This window comes from Phaenicophaeus curvirostris, chromosome 12 (assembly GCF_032191515.1).
Source record: "Phaenicophaeus curvirostris isolate KB17595 chromosome 12, BPBGC_Pcur_1.0, whole genome shotgun sequence".
Classification (NCBI taxonomy): Eukaryota; Metazoa; Chordata; class Aves; order Cuculiformes; family Cuculidae; genus Phaenicophaeus; species Phaenicophaeus curvirostris.
In genome coordinates this window covers 20291926-20307532 of record NC_091403.1, presented here as the reverse complement: position 1 = coordinate 20307532, position 15607 = coordinate 20291926, and the positions used below count along the sequence as shown (strand labels likewise).

The 15607-nt window shown below is 53.7% G+C and overlaps 1 protein-coding gene across 2 annotated transcripts in view; it reads left to right on the top strand.

Annotated features, from left to right (window-relative positions):
- The window catches only part of ADAMTS7 (ADAM metallopeptidase with thrombospondin type 1 motif 7), a 46888-nt gene that overhangs the window by 24084 nt on the left and 7197 nt on the right, over nt 1-15607 (top strand). Inside the window, exons 17-23 of one of the 2 annotated variants that reach the window (XM_069866577.1) lie at nt 340-466; nt 722-935; nt 4264-6051; nt 7807-7959; nt 8679-8849; nt 10481-10627; nt 10846-11005. In XM_069866577.1, the coding sequence (XP_069722678.1) occupies nt 340-466; nt 722-935; nt 4264-6051; nt 7807-7959; nt 8679-8849; nt 10481-10627; nt 10846-11005 (2760 nt within the window). The other variant, XM_069866578.1, reaches the window with a different exon arrangement.

The following is a 15607-nucleotide window of genomic DNA, read 5'->3' as shown; positions in this document are numbered from 1 at the left end:
TTTCTGTCTCTCTCATCTCTCTGCTGACTATAAAAGCTATAGGAGAGTAAAGGTTTTGCTCCAGAAATATCTGCTGAGCAGCTTGCCCTGCAATGCCCCTTGCATCACCACTGGGACCAAGCTGGGGTTGTTGCAGGGATCTGAGAGTCGGAGCTAGCAGAAAGGTGGAGATGTTCTCCCTCAGCAGAACTGGGCTCTCAATTCCCATTTCAGTCATGGTTTCATTTTCTTTCCCCTGGTTTTGGTGGCTCAGGCTTTACTTCAGGGCCTCGTCTCGCCTCCTGGGAGAGGGTGCTGGGTGGTTGGGTTTCCTTCTCAAGCCCTTGCATGTGTCGGCAGGGGTGCAGCGGCAGATCGTGCACTGCGTGGAGAAGCTGGCCGGCATCGTGGAGGAGCGGTACTGCAACGCGCTCACCCGCCCTGATGACCAGCAGAGAACGTGCAGCGAGGAGCCCTGTCCAGCCAGGTCTGCTGCCTTTCCCCTCACTCCTCCACAGAGCTTTATTCTCCAAACTGTCCTAAGGGGGTGACCAGACCTAAGGGGACTAACCCATCTCTGACCCCCTCGATCCTTGCCCTGCAACACAAGCCGCAGTCAGAATCCTCATTTCCCCATGATCCCTGGCCCTGCTGACAGTTACAGGCTCACGTGCATCTCGTGCACATATCTCCTGGCCCCAAACACTCTGGCTGAGGCGTTTCCCTTTTCCCGTTTTCCCAGGTGGTGGGTCGGTGAATGGCAGAAGTGCTCGGCCACCTGTGGTCCTTCGGGGCTGATGAAGAGGACGGTGCTCTGCATCCAGAGCGTAGGGCTGGACGAGCAGAGAGCCTTGCAGCAAGCAGACTGCCAGCACCTCTCCAAGCCAGATGCCACTGCACCCTGTCACCGGGAAGTCCCCTGTCCCTCCCAGTGGGCTGTGGGCAACTGGTCCAAGGTGAGAGAGAGCATAGGGGACGTCCCAGTGTCTTGCAAAGATAGCAGGAGCAGGGGACAAAGTGCCCTCAGGGATCCTTAGCCTACCAGAAAGCAATGGGCATGCTCCTGCTTACAGAGGAAAATCATGGGCGTGTTTCTGTGGGTTCACTTGGGAACAGCAGCTCACACAGATGGGAATTTCATGGTACAGAGAGATTATAGAATCGTAGAATGGTTTGGATTGGAAGGGACTTTAATCTAGTCATCTAGTCCCACCCCCTGCCATGGGCAGGGACACCTCCCACTGGATCAGGGGCTCAAAGCCCCATCCAGCCTGGCCTTGAACACCTCCAGGGATGAGGCAGCCACCACTGCTCTGGGCACCCTGGGCCAGGGCCTCCCCACCCTCACAGCAAAACATTTCTTCCTAAAATCTCATCTCAATCTCCCCTCTTTCAGCTGAAAAGTACTCCTTTTGTCCTGTCTCTCCACTCCCTGATCAAGAGCCCCTCTCCAGCTGTACTGGAGCCCCTTTCAGTACTGGGAGCTGCTCTAAGTTCTCACTGGTGCCTTCTCTTCCCCAGGCTGAAAAACCTCATCTCAAAGTGAGCATTCAGAGCATCCCAGAGTGAGGAAGGAGCAGGGAGCTGTTTGACTCTGCTCTGTCCTCTCTGAAGGATGCTCCATGCTTGATTGCAAGAAGGGCAGAAACAAGAAGGTTTCAGCCCTTCAGCATATTTTCTGGAACCATAGGCCTTCCCCTTTCTTTTGGCAGAAGTCTTAAAGACAACTCTTGTCTGCTGAAGCAAAGTGTTAGGGGGAAGCCAGGGTTCTGGATGGCCCAGGGGTTGTGTGCTGGGTAGTGGGCATCTGCTCCCCAGCAGCGTGACCTGGCACTGGGGTGAAGCTGCCCTGTGGATCAGCTTTAACCACAAGCGGAGGGTTTTAACCAGGAAATTATATCTCCTAATTTAAGCTGTGCTTTCAAAAAGTATTCAGCACATAGACAAGTATTGGGAGAGAAATTAGAGAGCCTGGGAATGGAGCTTGTTGCTAAGAAACAAATGGAATAAAAATGCGAAGAGAAAATTTGAAGGCTAAATGAGAGCTATTCAGAAATACTTATCTCAGGGCCCACAAAAGCCACAATTGCAGGGCTGGGAAAGATGGCTGCAACAGTTTAAAGGGAAATAATGAATTGCCCAAGGGCCTGTGCTGTGCCCAGAGCCAGCACAAGCCATCATCATCATTCTCTCTGCTGTTGACATCAACAGATCTGTGAGCACAGGAAAAATGTCCTTGAGGTTTGAGATGTCTGTAATTTTTTTCTGTCCTTTCACTTAAAGCAACGACCCTCTTTCTTCTGCGTTTCCACACCACTGGTAAGCAGAGAAGTTTGAGGGGCTTGGAAGCTTCCCAGAAATGTGGTCAGTTCTTTTGTCCAGCAGTAATAACAGAGGGTTGTTGCTTTTCTCATACTCGCAAAAGCCACACGTATGCCCGAAGCCCAAGAGATTATTTGTGGTTTGGGTAGTGCAATGAAGGGCTTAAACCCCAGGCCTTAATGCCTTCAGAAGGACCCTAAAGCAATATGTGTCTCTCAGAAGCACTCTTGTACCCTTGTACACAGGGGTTTGTGTACAGGAGCATCCTTCTTCTAGCTGGAGCATGTCCCACTGTGCAGCCTGCTGTGATACCTCCTGCAGTGGTGTGCTTGATGCTAAACCATCCTGCAAGCTCTGAGTGTTCCTCCCTGTGGCTCCTAACAGCCAGTTTCTTATCTGTGTTCTGAAGGCTCTCCTGATAACCCAGCCATGGCAAATAAGCCCCCTCCTTCCCCTACAAGAACTGCTGATATCTGGAATTTATCTCCTGAATGGAGCTGGAGGCATTTGCTGAGGAACTGGCCTCTGTTCTCCCTGATTTGGCAGTGCCATCCCTGTGGGGAGAAGCAGCTTGCTTGCACCCCTCCTGCAGATGTTAATGTGTGGTAATGTTTTGTTTTAGCAGCATCGCATAGCTGGTGGAAATGCCATGTGATGTTGTGGACTGTCCCTCCTGCTGGCACAGTCCTTAGGGTCATTTCCACTCCTACCCAGCATCGCCAGGACACACAGAGCTGGGGAGGTCGCATCTGGCACGGCACAACATGGGAGCCTGGCTGTAGGGTCAGCATCTCCTCTAACCAGAACCTGCCTGGAGGAGACATCCCATGGGATGGACACCCACCCAGGAGCCCACCGTGACTGGAACAGGGAGCAGGGCAGGTCCCAACCAGGCACCTGGACCTCACAGAGACTGAGCAAAAATAAGAAAGGCTCAAAATATTCTGTCTGAGAAGCACATCTCCCAACCAGCCCAGCCCAGCAGCTCTGCCCGCCCACCTCAGGCTCCAAGTTTCCACATGTTAGTGGCTGCATGTCAACCCCTCACCTCAGCCCATCCGTTTTCATCCAAACAGCAGCAATTTCAGCAGCAATCGCCTCCCTTGGGTTTGTTTGCCTTGCTGACTGTTTGTCATTGTTGGCTGGGTTGTGCAAGGCACTTGGACTGATGCTCTGTGCCTCTTGTCACCGCAGACTGCAGCAGCCTGTGGCTCGTGCAGCCCACATGCGATGTCAGTAGGGCTATGATTTACTAACCCAGCAGAAAACGTTTCTGTCCTCCTTTTCAGCTTGTGGGTTCCTTTGATACTGAACAGTCTCAAAGAGACCATCATGTTGAGCAGGGAGCGTCCTCAACAAAGCCGCTTATTGACCCTGGCTTTTCCCCAGCTAGGGCAACACCCATGTTATTTTCCCCTGCTTCAAAGAATTCTCTTCTAGAAGAGATACAATTCATGGCGATAGGTCACAGAAAAGAACTGTTAGATCATCTTACTCAATGCGCTTCATAATATCCATCTCCTGGGAAAATTTTCTGGCTGGAGTGCAGGTCGAGGATCACCCTGAGCAAAGTACCCTGTGCCCCATCCCTGCACTGGGATGGTCTCTAACAGGGAGACAGCCCTGAGTCTCCCCAGGGGCTGGGCTGGAACCGCGATAACGCAACTCATCTCGGTGGCAAGTACCCCCTGCTCCTGGCCTCTGGTATAGTGGACATCCTGCCACAGGTGGGACTGGCACAGGGGACACCTGGGTGGGTGGTGGAAGCATGGTGGAGTGATGTAGAGCCCCTTCTCCCTGGGTGCAAAGCATCGTGGCACACGGGGCAGTCAAGCACCCACTTTGGTATCTCGCAGGGGAGCACGGGTGAGCGGCATGGGCGCTGCTGCCAGCCCCTTCCCTGCTCCTCCCGCTGCCACCTGCATCCTGCCCCTGATGTCTGCATCTCTCTCTTTTTCCCAGTGCTCCGTGACGTGCGGAAACGGGACACAGAAGCGTCCTGTTTACTGCAGCAACAGCACTGAAGCTGCTTGTGACCCTTCAGAAAGACCCAGCTCGGAAACCATTTGCTCCTTGCCGCTGTGCCAGAGGAAATCAGACTACACCAACACAGACTGGTCTGGCAGTGGGTCCTCCAGCAGAGAGGTGTTCAATGAGATCGATTATATTCCCAGCAACCACATTGCTAAATTTAACCCCTTAATTCCAAGTCTTCCAGAGTCCAATGAGGTCAACATCATCACTGAGGAGGACTTCTCAGCCAGGAAGGGAAACATCTTTGTTGATGATTTTTACTATGATTATAATTTTATCAATTTCCATGAGGACCTGTCTTACTACCCTTTCCTGGAGAAGGAGACCAAGGGCGAGGGGCAGAAGCCAGAGCTGAGCACTAATAATGTGGAGATGCCTGCTGCTGTCCTGCACACCATCAGGCCGGGAGAAGGCACAACCAAAGACCATTTGGTGACCAGTGAAACAACCACTTCTCCTGTGCACAGTGAAGGAGAGACGGAGTCTGGGGGTTTAGCCATGAATGACCTACTGAGTGTGATCCTTGAGGATGCAGGGACAGCCACTCCTAAATACGCCATCCCCAGCTTCGTAGGTGAGAAGGAGGAGGACATAACAGTTGTGCCTCACTACATGGAGCACTCATCTACCCAGAGTTATGACTCTGCAAACAGCCATGACCACCCACCCCTGGGTGCACCCCGGGAAGACACACTGGTGAGAACCAGTCTTGGGCAGGATGCTTCATCTGTTAGCCCTGCTCCCTGGGCTCCTCGTCCACCCAATCCCTCCCCACCACTGCCCATGGGCAGAGGTGATGCTGGCACAGACATGTCTGACAGCCTGGGAGAGCCAGGGAGCAGCGGCGATGGGCACGCAAGCACAGAGGAGCCAGGTAACGCTGGCAGTGAGGAGCACAACTTGGCCAGCTCTGCAGGGAGAGGCCATGAAGACTCGAGGGAAACGGGCCTCATCATCACCAGTAATGCTAACCGTCCTGCCCCCGAGGAGCAGGAAGGGTGGGCAGAAATACTGGAGAGGATGGTGGGCATGCACGGAGCGACAACAACTCATGAGCCAGCCCATGGGACAGAGAGGGCAGGTCTTTCTTTCCCCACCCTGCAGGGACTTGGGCAGGAGATGGGAAAGATTGCTGGTGGCACCCATCCTGCTGTGAGTCCCCATCCTGTGGGGGCTGACAGGGGCCCTGTGGGGCAGGCAGGGCACCAGCCACATCTCCATACCCCCAGGTCCCTGACCTCAGCTCCCTTGGTGGCCACTACAGCCTTTTCAGCAGCAGCATTCTTGTCCCCTGCCGTGGCCGGGCCAGCTACCCAGCTCAGCTCCAGCGACCTCGCCCAGGAAGATTCCCTGATGCCAGCCGTGTCCATGGCCCCAGCTCACAGCCCTCCCGTGCACTCAGCAGGAGCATCACCCACTGAATCCCTGCCAGTGTGGTGGACCAGCAGGGCGTCCCACCACCCAGAGGCAGCTTCACCCAGTGCACAGCAGAATTTCCACGGGACCCTGCTCAGCAGCTCTGTGCCAGAGCAACCGTGGGCAACCACAGGGACATTTGCTTTCAGTGACGGGGAACACAAGCTGTCCCAGCCCACACCTGGCCCCCTGCCGCTCTGGGAAAAGGAAGAGATAGAGGAGGAGGTGGCTCTGCTTCCATCGTCAACCACTGTGGCAGCCACAGCAATGCCCAGCTGGGAGGTCGGGAACTGGAGCGAGGTATGTGTTGAGCCCCATTAACAGTGTGATGTGGCTGGTACGGTGGTGCGGGACCTGCCCCTCTCCTCTCTGCTCTCTGGGACATTGCTCTGTGCACGCAAAAAAAATGTGTATGGCTCACACGTACTCCAACTGCCTCTCTGCCCTGTCCTGCTCCCTTGGGCACCAGCTGTGGCAGAGGCTCCTTGCACTCTGCAATGCTCTGAGCTGAGGGCCAGTTCCCCACGCACGGTTCCCCCTGCTCAGCGGGGAGGGTCCTGGGGCAGTGGATGCTCCGGCAGTTCTGCCAGTACATCGTGGGCAGGGAAATGCTTTCCTCACCCAAACCTCTGGAGGAGCAGGCAAGCAGAGAGCCCCCGTGCCAGGGCTGAGCAACCGAAGGAGAACCCCTGGCACAGGAGCAACCTCCTGCTCTTGCAGTAGAGGGAGTACCTTAAAATAGGCTATGGAACAGCAGAAATGCAGATATTAACTGTAAGGTGCACCAGGGCTGCAAATGACTAAGGGGAAGGGGCTGTGCAGGATGCAGTGAACGGGGAATTATCAGCAATTAAGCCATTATCAGTGGTTATCAGTAATCCTCTTACTGTCAGGCTGCCCCAGGGCTGCTTGCTGCACAGTGTTCATAGTGACAGCCAAACAGCTGCTGCAGCTCATGGGAAAGGGCTTTTATCAGAAAAGCACAAAAATAACAACCTTGGGTGTCCCGGAGCACCGGAGACCAAGCGCTGAGGGAGTCTTTTAAGCAGGCTGCACAAAGGACCCATTAACAGTCAGGGCAATGCCTAATATCAGCAAAAATACAGCCCCACATGTGGGGTTTATAAATGGGCTTTGAGCATTGCTTGAGCCGGGATGTTGGAGAGAGCTCTGCCGCAGGACAGGACTGGTGGCAACACCATGAGACAAAGGCACCGGGTGTGTTTTGAAAGCCCCACAAAGGTCTTTAAGATGGAAAGGCTGCTACAAAATCAATCAGATCAGTCTGGATAGTGAGGGCTGGATCCAAGAGGAGGCGGAGGCAGCGCCTTGCAGGTGGAGAGGAGTCTTTAGTGGAGATTTTAACACTGAAAGAGCAGGGAACAGGTGGTGCTGGTGAAAGGAGGGCGTGAAACAGAGCTTTATGAGACAGCAGTCAAAGGGTTGAAGTCATTAGTGCTAATTAATAGAAAGCCAGCAGCACAAAAGCTAAAGGCAGCCCAGCTGCAGAGGTCACCAGCACTGCCACGTTTCCCACCGAACTGTGAGCGGCTGTGACCGGGACGCTGGCGCTGGGTGGACGTCATTGATGCGGGGGTCTGGGGTCAGGGCATGAGGATCCTCCTGGAAGCCAAAACCTGAACAGGGAGAGGAAGGACAGTCACAGCCAGACCAGAAAAGACTGAAATGGGTGATGGAGGAGGGCTTTCCTCCCTCTGTCCCCAAAGCAAGGGCTGCCTGATGTTGGGCTGCATGGAGAGGGGCTTCTTGTGGTGGGATGTTCTCCATGGGGCTGGGTCCCCTGTTAGGCAGTGCCAGGAAAGCTCCTCTCTCCGTGCCATCCCACAGCCCTGCCTCTGCACGTCCCAGTTTCATGGGCACCCTTCTTGATGCCCTCAGAGGGAGCGAGGAGCTGAGACCCCCGGGACATTTCTGCTGGGCCACAAGGCTCCATCCTTGGCCAGAACCAGCCAAGGGCCATGGGGACATCATGGTACAGCCAGGCTGGGGCCAGCAGGAGAGGAGAGGAGCAGGAATTGGCCTTGTGTGTTGCAGTGTTCGGCCACCTGCGGCGTGGGTGCGATCTGGAGGACCGTGCGCTGCAGCACCGGCAGCGACAACGGCTGCTCTGCTGCCAACAAACCCGTCCCTGCTCGGAGATGTTCCCTCAGACCGTGTTCATCGTGGCGTGTGGGGAACTGGAGTAAGGTAAACAGGCATGCGGCCGGTGTGGGGGGGCTGTCCCGAAAAGTTCATGGGCAAAACAAAAGCCAGTGGTGCCTGCTCCCAGGACGTGCTCTTGTTCCATGGCCACAAAGGCAGAGGGTAAAGATTTCCACTTGCCACAGAGTTTGAACACCTTCATCCCACAATACTACTTTCATTTTTCCTGCTCTTGGCCTGGTTAAAGAGCCAGGAATTTGCAAAAGGTAAAGGAGTCATAAAATCATAGAATGGTTTGAACTGGAAGGTACCTCAAGCCCATCCAATCCCAGCCCCCTGCTATGGGCAGGGACACCTCCCACACGATCAGGTTTCTCAGAGCCCCATCCAAACTGGCCTTGAACCCCTCCAGGGATGGGGCAGCCACCACTGCTCTGGGCAACCTGGGCCAGGGCCTCTCCACCCTCACAGCAAAACATTTCTCCCTAAGATCTCATCTCAATCTTCCCTCTTATATCAGTTGTAAGGAAAGACTCCATGGCTGTTACATCTGGAAGTCGATTGCTTTCAGAGGGAGCTTAGTGGCAGTTTCGAAGCTGCACAGACTTTCCTTTAGCTTGTGCTAGAGGAAGAGTTGAAACGTGGTTGAATATCAGCTCAACCCAACCCAAAGCAGAGGGTGTCTCTGGGGCACCTTGCCTTGCTGGAAGGATTCCCCCTGCGCTGGTCCCTGTCACCAGCGTAATGCTCCTGTCGTTTCCCAGTGCTCCAGGAACTGCGGCCGGGGGATGAAGGTTCGGGACGTGCATTGCATTGACACCAGAGACCAGAGGCTCCTACGGCCGTTCCACTGCCAGGCTGTCTACAAACCACCCGCACACCTTCCCTGCCAGCGCACACCGTGCCTGGACTGGTACACGTCCTCCTGGAGAGAGGTAAGGGCTGCTGGGGAGGTGGCTGAGTGGGAGGGTAGCGCTGTCCCCCGAGCGTCGCGTCTCTCTTGGCTGGGCACATAAAGCATGTGTGCCTGTGATGGGGCGTTTTGCACCTGCAGTTATCTTTCCTCTCTCTTGCTGGAAGCATAGAATCATAGAATCACCAGGTTGGAAGAGACCCACCGGATCATCGAGTCCAACCATTCCCATCAATCACTAAACCATGTCCCTCAGCACCTTGTCCACCCATCCCTTAAACCCCTCCAGGGAAGGGGACTCAACCCCCTCCCTGGGCAGCCTCTGCCAGGGACCAATGACCCTTCCCGTGAAAAACTTTTTCCTAATGTTCAGCCTGAACCTCCCCTGGCGGAGCTTGAGGCCATTCCCTCTCATCCTGTCCCCTGTCCCTTGGGAGAAGAGCCCAGCTCCCTCCTCTCCACAACCTCCTTTCAGGTAGTTGTAGAGAGCAATGAGGTCTCCCCTCAGCCTCCTCTTCTCCAGGCTAAGCACCCCCAGCTCTCTCAGCCGTTCCTCATAAGGCCTGTTCTCCAGCCCCTTCACCAGCTTTGTTGCTCTTCTCTGGACTCGCTCCAGAGCCTCAACATCCTTCTTGTGGTGAGGGGCCCAGCACTGACCCCAGGATTCGAGGAGCGGTCTCACCAGTGCCGAGTACAGAGGGAGAAGAACCTCCCTGGACCTGCTGGTCACGCTGTTTCTGATCCAAGCCAAGATGCCATTGGCCTTCTTGGCCACCTGGGCCCCTGCTGGCTCATGTTCAGTCGCTGTCAACCAACACCCCCAGGTCCCTCTCCTCCAGGCAGCTTTCCAGCCAGACTTCTCCTAGTCTGTAGCTGCTCAGGGTTGTTGTGCCCCAAGTGCAGGACCATGTTTGGTCAGTGCTTGGTGTTTGCTTGCCCAGAGCAAAAGCTCAGTAGGTGCAGCTGGGCAAGCGTGTGGCCAGGGCTGTTGAGCTGCCTGGGGCCATGCAGGTGTTTTTCTGGAGGTCCTGCTTGCTGCCAGCAGGGAGGCAGCGGGGAAAACACCTGCTAACAGCAGCTGTAGCTGCCAAGTGTGTATTCCACCCGGGAAGTGGGTTCAGGGGTGTTTGTAGGGTGAGTGATGGAGCACTGCCCATCGCAGTACAGGCTCACTCTGAGTTGGTGCTGTTCAGCTTGGAGAAGAGAAGTCTCTGGGGAGACCTTAGGGCAGCTCCCAGTACTGAAAGGAGCTCCAGGAAAGCTGGGGAAGGGCTCTTGATCAGGGAGTGCAGTGATAGGATAAGGGGGGATGATTTTAAGCTGAAAGAAGGGAGATTGAGATGAGATCTTAGGGAGAAAAGTTTTCCTGTGAGGGTGGGGAGGCCCTGGCCCAGGTTACCCAGAGCAGTGGAGGCTGCCCCATCCCTGGAGGTGTTCAAGACCAGGTTGGATGGGGCTCTGAGAAACCTGATCGAGTGGGAAGTGTCCCTGCCTATGGCAGGGGATGGAACTGGATGGGTTTTGAGGTCCCTTCTCACCCAAACCATTCTATAATTCTATGAGCTTGCATTTCCTTAAGACATGATGCATGGAGTGTGTCTACCTTTCTCTTACACCTCCGGCTTCCCTTTCTGATGGCTTCTGTCTCGGCAGTGCTCAGAGTCGTGTGGCGGTGGGGAGCAGGAGCGGCTGGTGACGTGCCCGGAGCCAGGACACTGCGAGGAGATGTTACGCCCCAATGCCACCCGGCCGTGCAACACGCATCCCTGCACCACCTGGGTGGTGGGCTCCTGGGGAGAGGTGAGCAGCCACGCCTGGGAGAACGCAGCTCCTCTCGATGGGGCTTTGCACAGCATGCAAGGAACTGTGGGGAAACCCATCCTTCAAAACCAAACTGGGTGTTACTGCAATGCGGAACTGCTGGGAGCATTGCTGCTGGCCCAGCGCGGCGTCGGGGCGGCTCTGCGGGGCGTGGGGATGGGTCCCTCCGTGCTGATGGGACTTTCCCGTTCCCGCAGTGCACGGCTCCCTGCGGCGGGGGCATCCAGCGGCGCCAGGTCAAGTGCATCAACACCAAGACGGGACTGGCCGAGGAGGACAACAGCCTCTGTGACCACGAGCCCTGGCCTGAGAGCACCCAGAAGTGCAACCTGCAGGACTGCGAGAGCTCGGAGTCAGGTAAGCGAGCGGTGCTCTGCAGCCCTTCTGCCCATCCTGAAAGCTGAGTGCTGGTTTCATTCCCCAGGAGCCTGCATGCACCGTTTTGGATAAATGCTGTGTTTGGGCAATGTGGGGATAATTGAGATTGGTGTGAAAACCACCCAGGCTCTTGGTTAAAGAATATTCTCTGCATAGCAGGCAATGACCCCGTCATCAGTTTTACGGAGGAACGATGGATTGTCTTTTATCCCCATCCCCTGTCATGGCTTGAGAGCCTTTTCCACCACATGGCACTGGTCGGGGCTGAAGCAGTGATACCTGCACACATCAAGTGTGTGTGGTTTGACCTCGTGTTGTGGGTCAGGCAGGAACGTGAGGAGGCTCAGCACTGCGTCACAGCACTTTGTCACCGTGCTGTGTCACCTGGCAGGCTGTGCTGACGAGGTTTAACCAGCACCCTGTTTGTGGGCATTGGGTAAGTGTTCTGTGCGCCGGCTGGGATCTGTGCGGACTCTTCGAAGCCATGAAACGAAGTAAAGGATGTGTGAGAACATGACCCATTTCTGGGTCTGGTGACTGGAGATGTTTTTTCCAGCCAAGTTTAGACTCATTCTTTATTTTCCCTCTCTCCACCTTTCACTTCTTGGGCCCCTGGCTCGCTTGGAGGAGAGCGCCGGCAGTAACTGGCTGTGCTGAAAGACGAGCTGCACTCAATTAGTCTTTCCAGGCCAGGTCATGCCCTACACTCTCCCAGCTGGCCGGTGGTGTGACACTGTCCTGCTCATGGGAAGGGACCTGAGGAAGAGCCCTGCAGGAGCATCCAGGTGGGATGGGTGGGTGCCAGGGCGAGCTGGGGTGAGGGCATGAGGAGGGGTGATGGGCACATGGTGCTCGTGGTGCTGCTGAACAGGGAGCCGGTGACCTCTGCAGCAAGGGCAGTGATGGGGAAGGAAGGAAATTGCTGCTAAAAAGCAATGTGTCTGCGGAAGATGGAGAGGGTGTTTTATACATGAGTTGTGCAAGGCTGGCTTGGCTAATCAATAATGAAGTGGGAATGTTATAACCATCTATAAATGTCCAGAGCGTTTAGGTTGTTTTCCTGGCACAAATGTGAGCTGGGATGTGCTTGTCAGAGGCAGCATCACACAACAAAGGGACCACCTCGCTGTGGTGGTGTGGGACAAAGGGATCTGGTCCAGGAGCCTCATGTAGTTCAGAAAAAGGAAGGCAGAAGGGAAATATCAAGTGATTAAGCTCTCTGACCACTAGAAAGCCATTTAAGAACAAAGATCCAGATCACACAACTTTTAAAACAAGCCTGGGCTCATCATGAGAGAGTCAGATAAACAGTGAGTTCCCCAGCATCTTTGGGTATGTCTGAGCAGATGCTCCAGCCAGTCAGTCCCATTCCAACCTGAGCTGTGCAGACTGTGCCAGCTTCATTACCTGCTCTGACTGCAGCCCCTGTGCCAGGCTATGCAGCGGGTACTCAGTTGGTTCTTCCTCCCGTCTTCACTCAGAGCAATCCATCCCAAGGCACCAGGCAGTTCCCTGTGAGCTAGAAATCCATGGGCTGCAAGAGTTAACAGCACTTAAACCGAAAAGCAATATAATATGGGGATTAGATGTCATTGCTATTAGCATGTTAATCATTAATCTACCTTATCGTTTTAATGTGTCTGAACAAAAAAAAATGCATTTTGTCTGCCCAGATAGAAACGTTAGACCCTCAGGAGGTTTCCTGAACAAAGAGAGGGCTGAGAGTGGGAACGGGGTGAGCACGAAGGCATTAGCAGCCAGTGGCCAGGGTGCACGAGGTGGCCCAGCGGCTGCTCTGCAAGGTCCCCCCTCTGCAACCTGGGACTCTGCTCTCAGCCTCTCAGCTCTTTGTACTTGCCCTGTATTCAGCCGTGTTCTCCTTAAAACCTGTTCCAGAGAATGCAGAAGCATTGCCTTTGATTAACTGGGATTTGGAGACTGTGCCTGCTGGCTCTTGGGATGCTCTTGGCCATTAAACTGCACTGTTTCATTGGTTGCGTGACCCTCCTGTGTTTGCAAATCTTGAGCAGTTCAACATTTAGGAAACCGTTAGTCAGGCTTGCTCAAGAAATGATGTGCAATTCTGGCTATTTTTATCAAGGGAAAATTTCCATGCCAGGTTTGATGATGAGAGCTGTGGAGCCATGCCGCGTAGCCAAGGTTGTACCAGAATAACCACTTCGATGTGTACGAAGCACACAAGTAAATGTTCAAGTCCTGGATAAAAAATGACATAAATGCTCTGGCTGTAACCCAGGGCAGGAAACGCCTCTTGGAAATATAAACATTTCCTGCCAAACCACGAAGAGGGACAAAGCTTTCACATGGCAGGAAATCACAGATGTGTAAATCCACAGGCAGAGGCTCCCAGAAAAGGCATGAGCATAAACTGCAGCCCTTTCCTGTGCTCAAAGGATCTTTGCACAAGGTTAATGCGGGCTGGAGTGATCCATGTATTCATGGCACACAGAGCCTCTATCTCCTCTAACGGGAAATGCACAGATACTAGAAAAATCATATATTCGTCTTTGTGAGCAGTCGTGCTCTCACAGGACACAAAAATGCAAATAACCCCAGCAGAGTTTAAATGTTAAAACCATTATCAGATGAATTTTTAAGAGGTGGAACGGATGAAGCATAAACAAACATCTTACCAGTGATTAGCTCTCTTCAATTAAAGGAGGTCGGATTATTTAGAACCAGAATCCTGTTCTGTTGCCAGGTTATAAATGAATTGAAGATTGCACAGGGGTTATTTTTCAATGTGCCTGTTGCTTTACAGCTGCATCCAGCTGTGAGTGGAGAAGCTAAGGCTGGCCGTGTCCTTAGAGAGCTCCTGGGGAGCATCAAAGCCTGTCGGGCACTCAGATACCTCTTGTGCGATGCCCCAGCCAGGCTGGGGACATTTACCTGACTCTGAGATGAGGAACTCAAACAGATGCAATTCCAATGGAGGAAAACCTGCATGGAGCTGAGAGCCATCGCCCAAGCAGCAGCCGGGAGAGCTCTGCAGCTCCTTCCTGGTGTTCCAGAGCAAGGAGGACTTCACTTTCCTCCTGGGTGATAGGAGCAGGAACAGATTTGCTGGACCACGGGCAGGGCTGCCACAGAGATAAAAGCAGCCTCTGGCTTGGGAAAGCTGCCTGCTCTCTGATCTCCAGCCGTGCCCGAACATCGCTCTCACACCCACATCAGCTACTCCTGCTACCGGATCATTTCTTGTAACTCAGAAAGCTGGAAAAGCACGCTCACAGTGTGTTTATTTTTGTGTTTAAGTATTGAGGTTTGGTTTCCGTCCACCTTGGAAAGGAGCTGAGCAGCAGGTCCCATGTGAGAGCTTGGAGGAACCAGCGCCAGTTTATCCAGCAGGTCAAACCGTTTTAAGACACAAAAGCGGTAATTGCTTTACCTCAGAGGGGGATGCTGATGGGTGAACCAAGCCATGGTCACCCACTACAGGCTGCCCAGAGAGGTGGTTGAGTCACCTTCCCTGGAGGTGTTTAAGGGACGGGTGGACGAGGCACTGAGGGACATGGTTTAGTGTTTGATAGGAATGGTTGGACTCGATGATCCGGTGGGTCTCTTCCAACCTGGTGATTCTTTGATTCTATGATTCTACTGCTAATAGAGCGGCTGTGGCTGCGTAGTGGCTTTTGGCCAGATGTCATCAGTGATGGGTGAAACAACCCTGCATGGGACTGAACACCTGCAGCCCATGGGGTGCTCATTGTGGTAGATATCATAAAATTAGTATTTTTCTCCTGCCTGTTTCTCTGTATCAAATACTGGGTGGGTCAGCAAGCTCCCCAGATTCACCCCAAGCGGGTGATGGAGCTGGTTCTTCACTTTGGCCAAGACACTTCAGCAAACACGACTGTTTGCTCAGGCTTTAAATACCAGCAAGGGAGAGGAATTAAGGTAAAGCACTCAGCTGGCCCAAGGAGGAATATGTATGAGCTGTCCATGGATACAGTTTCTCTGGGAAGGGGACAAAGGTTTCTAGCCAGTGGGAAGGGGCAGGGCAGGATGGAGTTCAGCCTCGTGTCCTGGGAGCAGCCAGCACAGGGGGCTGGGTTTGGTGACGCTACAAGAGAGATGATGCCTTGGGGGGACCAAGGGGCAAAGCTCCCCCCTGCAAATCCCAGACACCCAGCGCCCTCTCCAACTGCTGCTGTTTGCAGCGCTCCGGGCTCATTATCCAGGGTCTGGCTGTATTTCTAGTTGCCTCAAGATTAATTGGCAATTAAATGTTATATTCCTTCTTGCTTTGAGTGGGGAAATGAAATTATCCATGGTGCTGCATGAAGCTGGATGTGTCCGCGAGGGATACACGCCAGAAATAATTGCGGCACATTCCAATTTTCCCTGTCATTTGAGCATGTAAGTCTGGATCCAAGCGCGAGAAAGGGAGTTGCTGCTGAGCGAGTCATTAACTGCCCTTTATTTACTGCTAATTAACAACAGCTGTTAATGGAAAATGGGTACTTGGGGAAAAAAGATTCCTTGTTTTTATTAAATTTGGTGGATGAGGCGCTGAGGGGCATGGTTTAGTGTTTGATAGGAATGGTTGGACTCGATGAT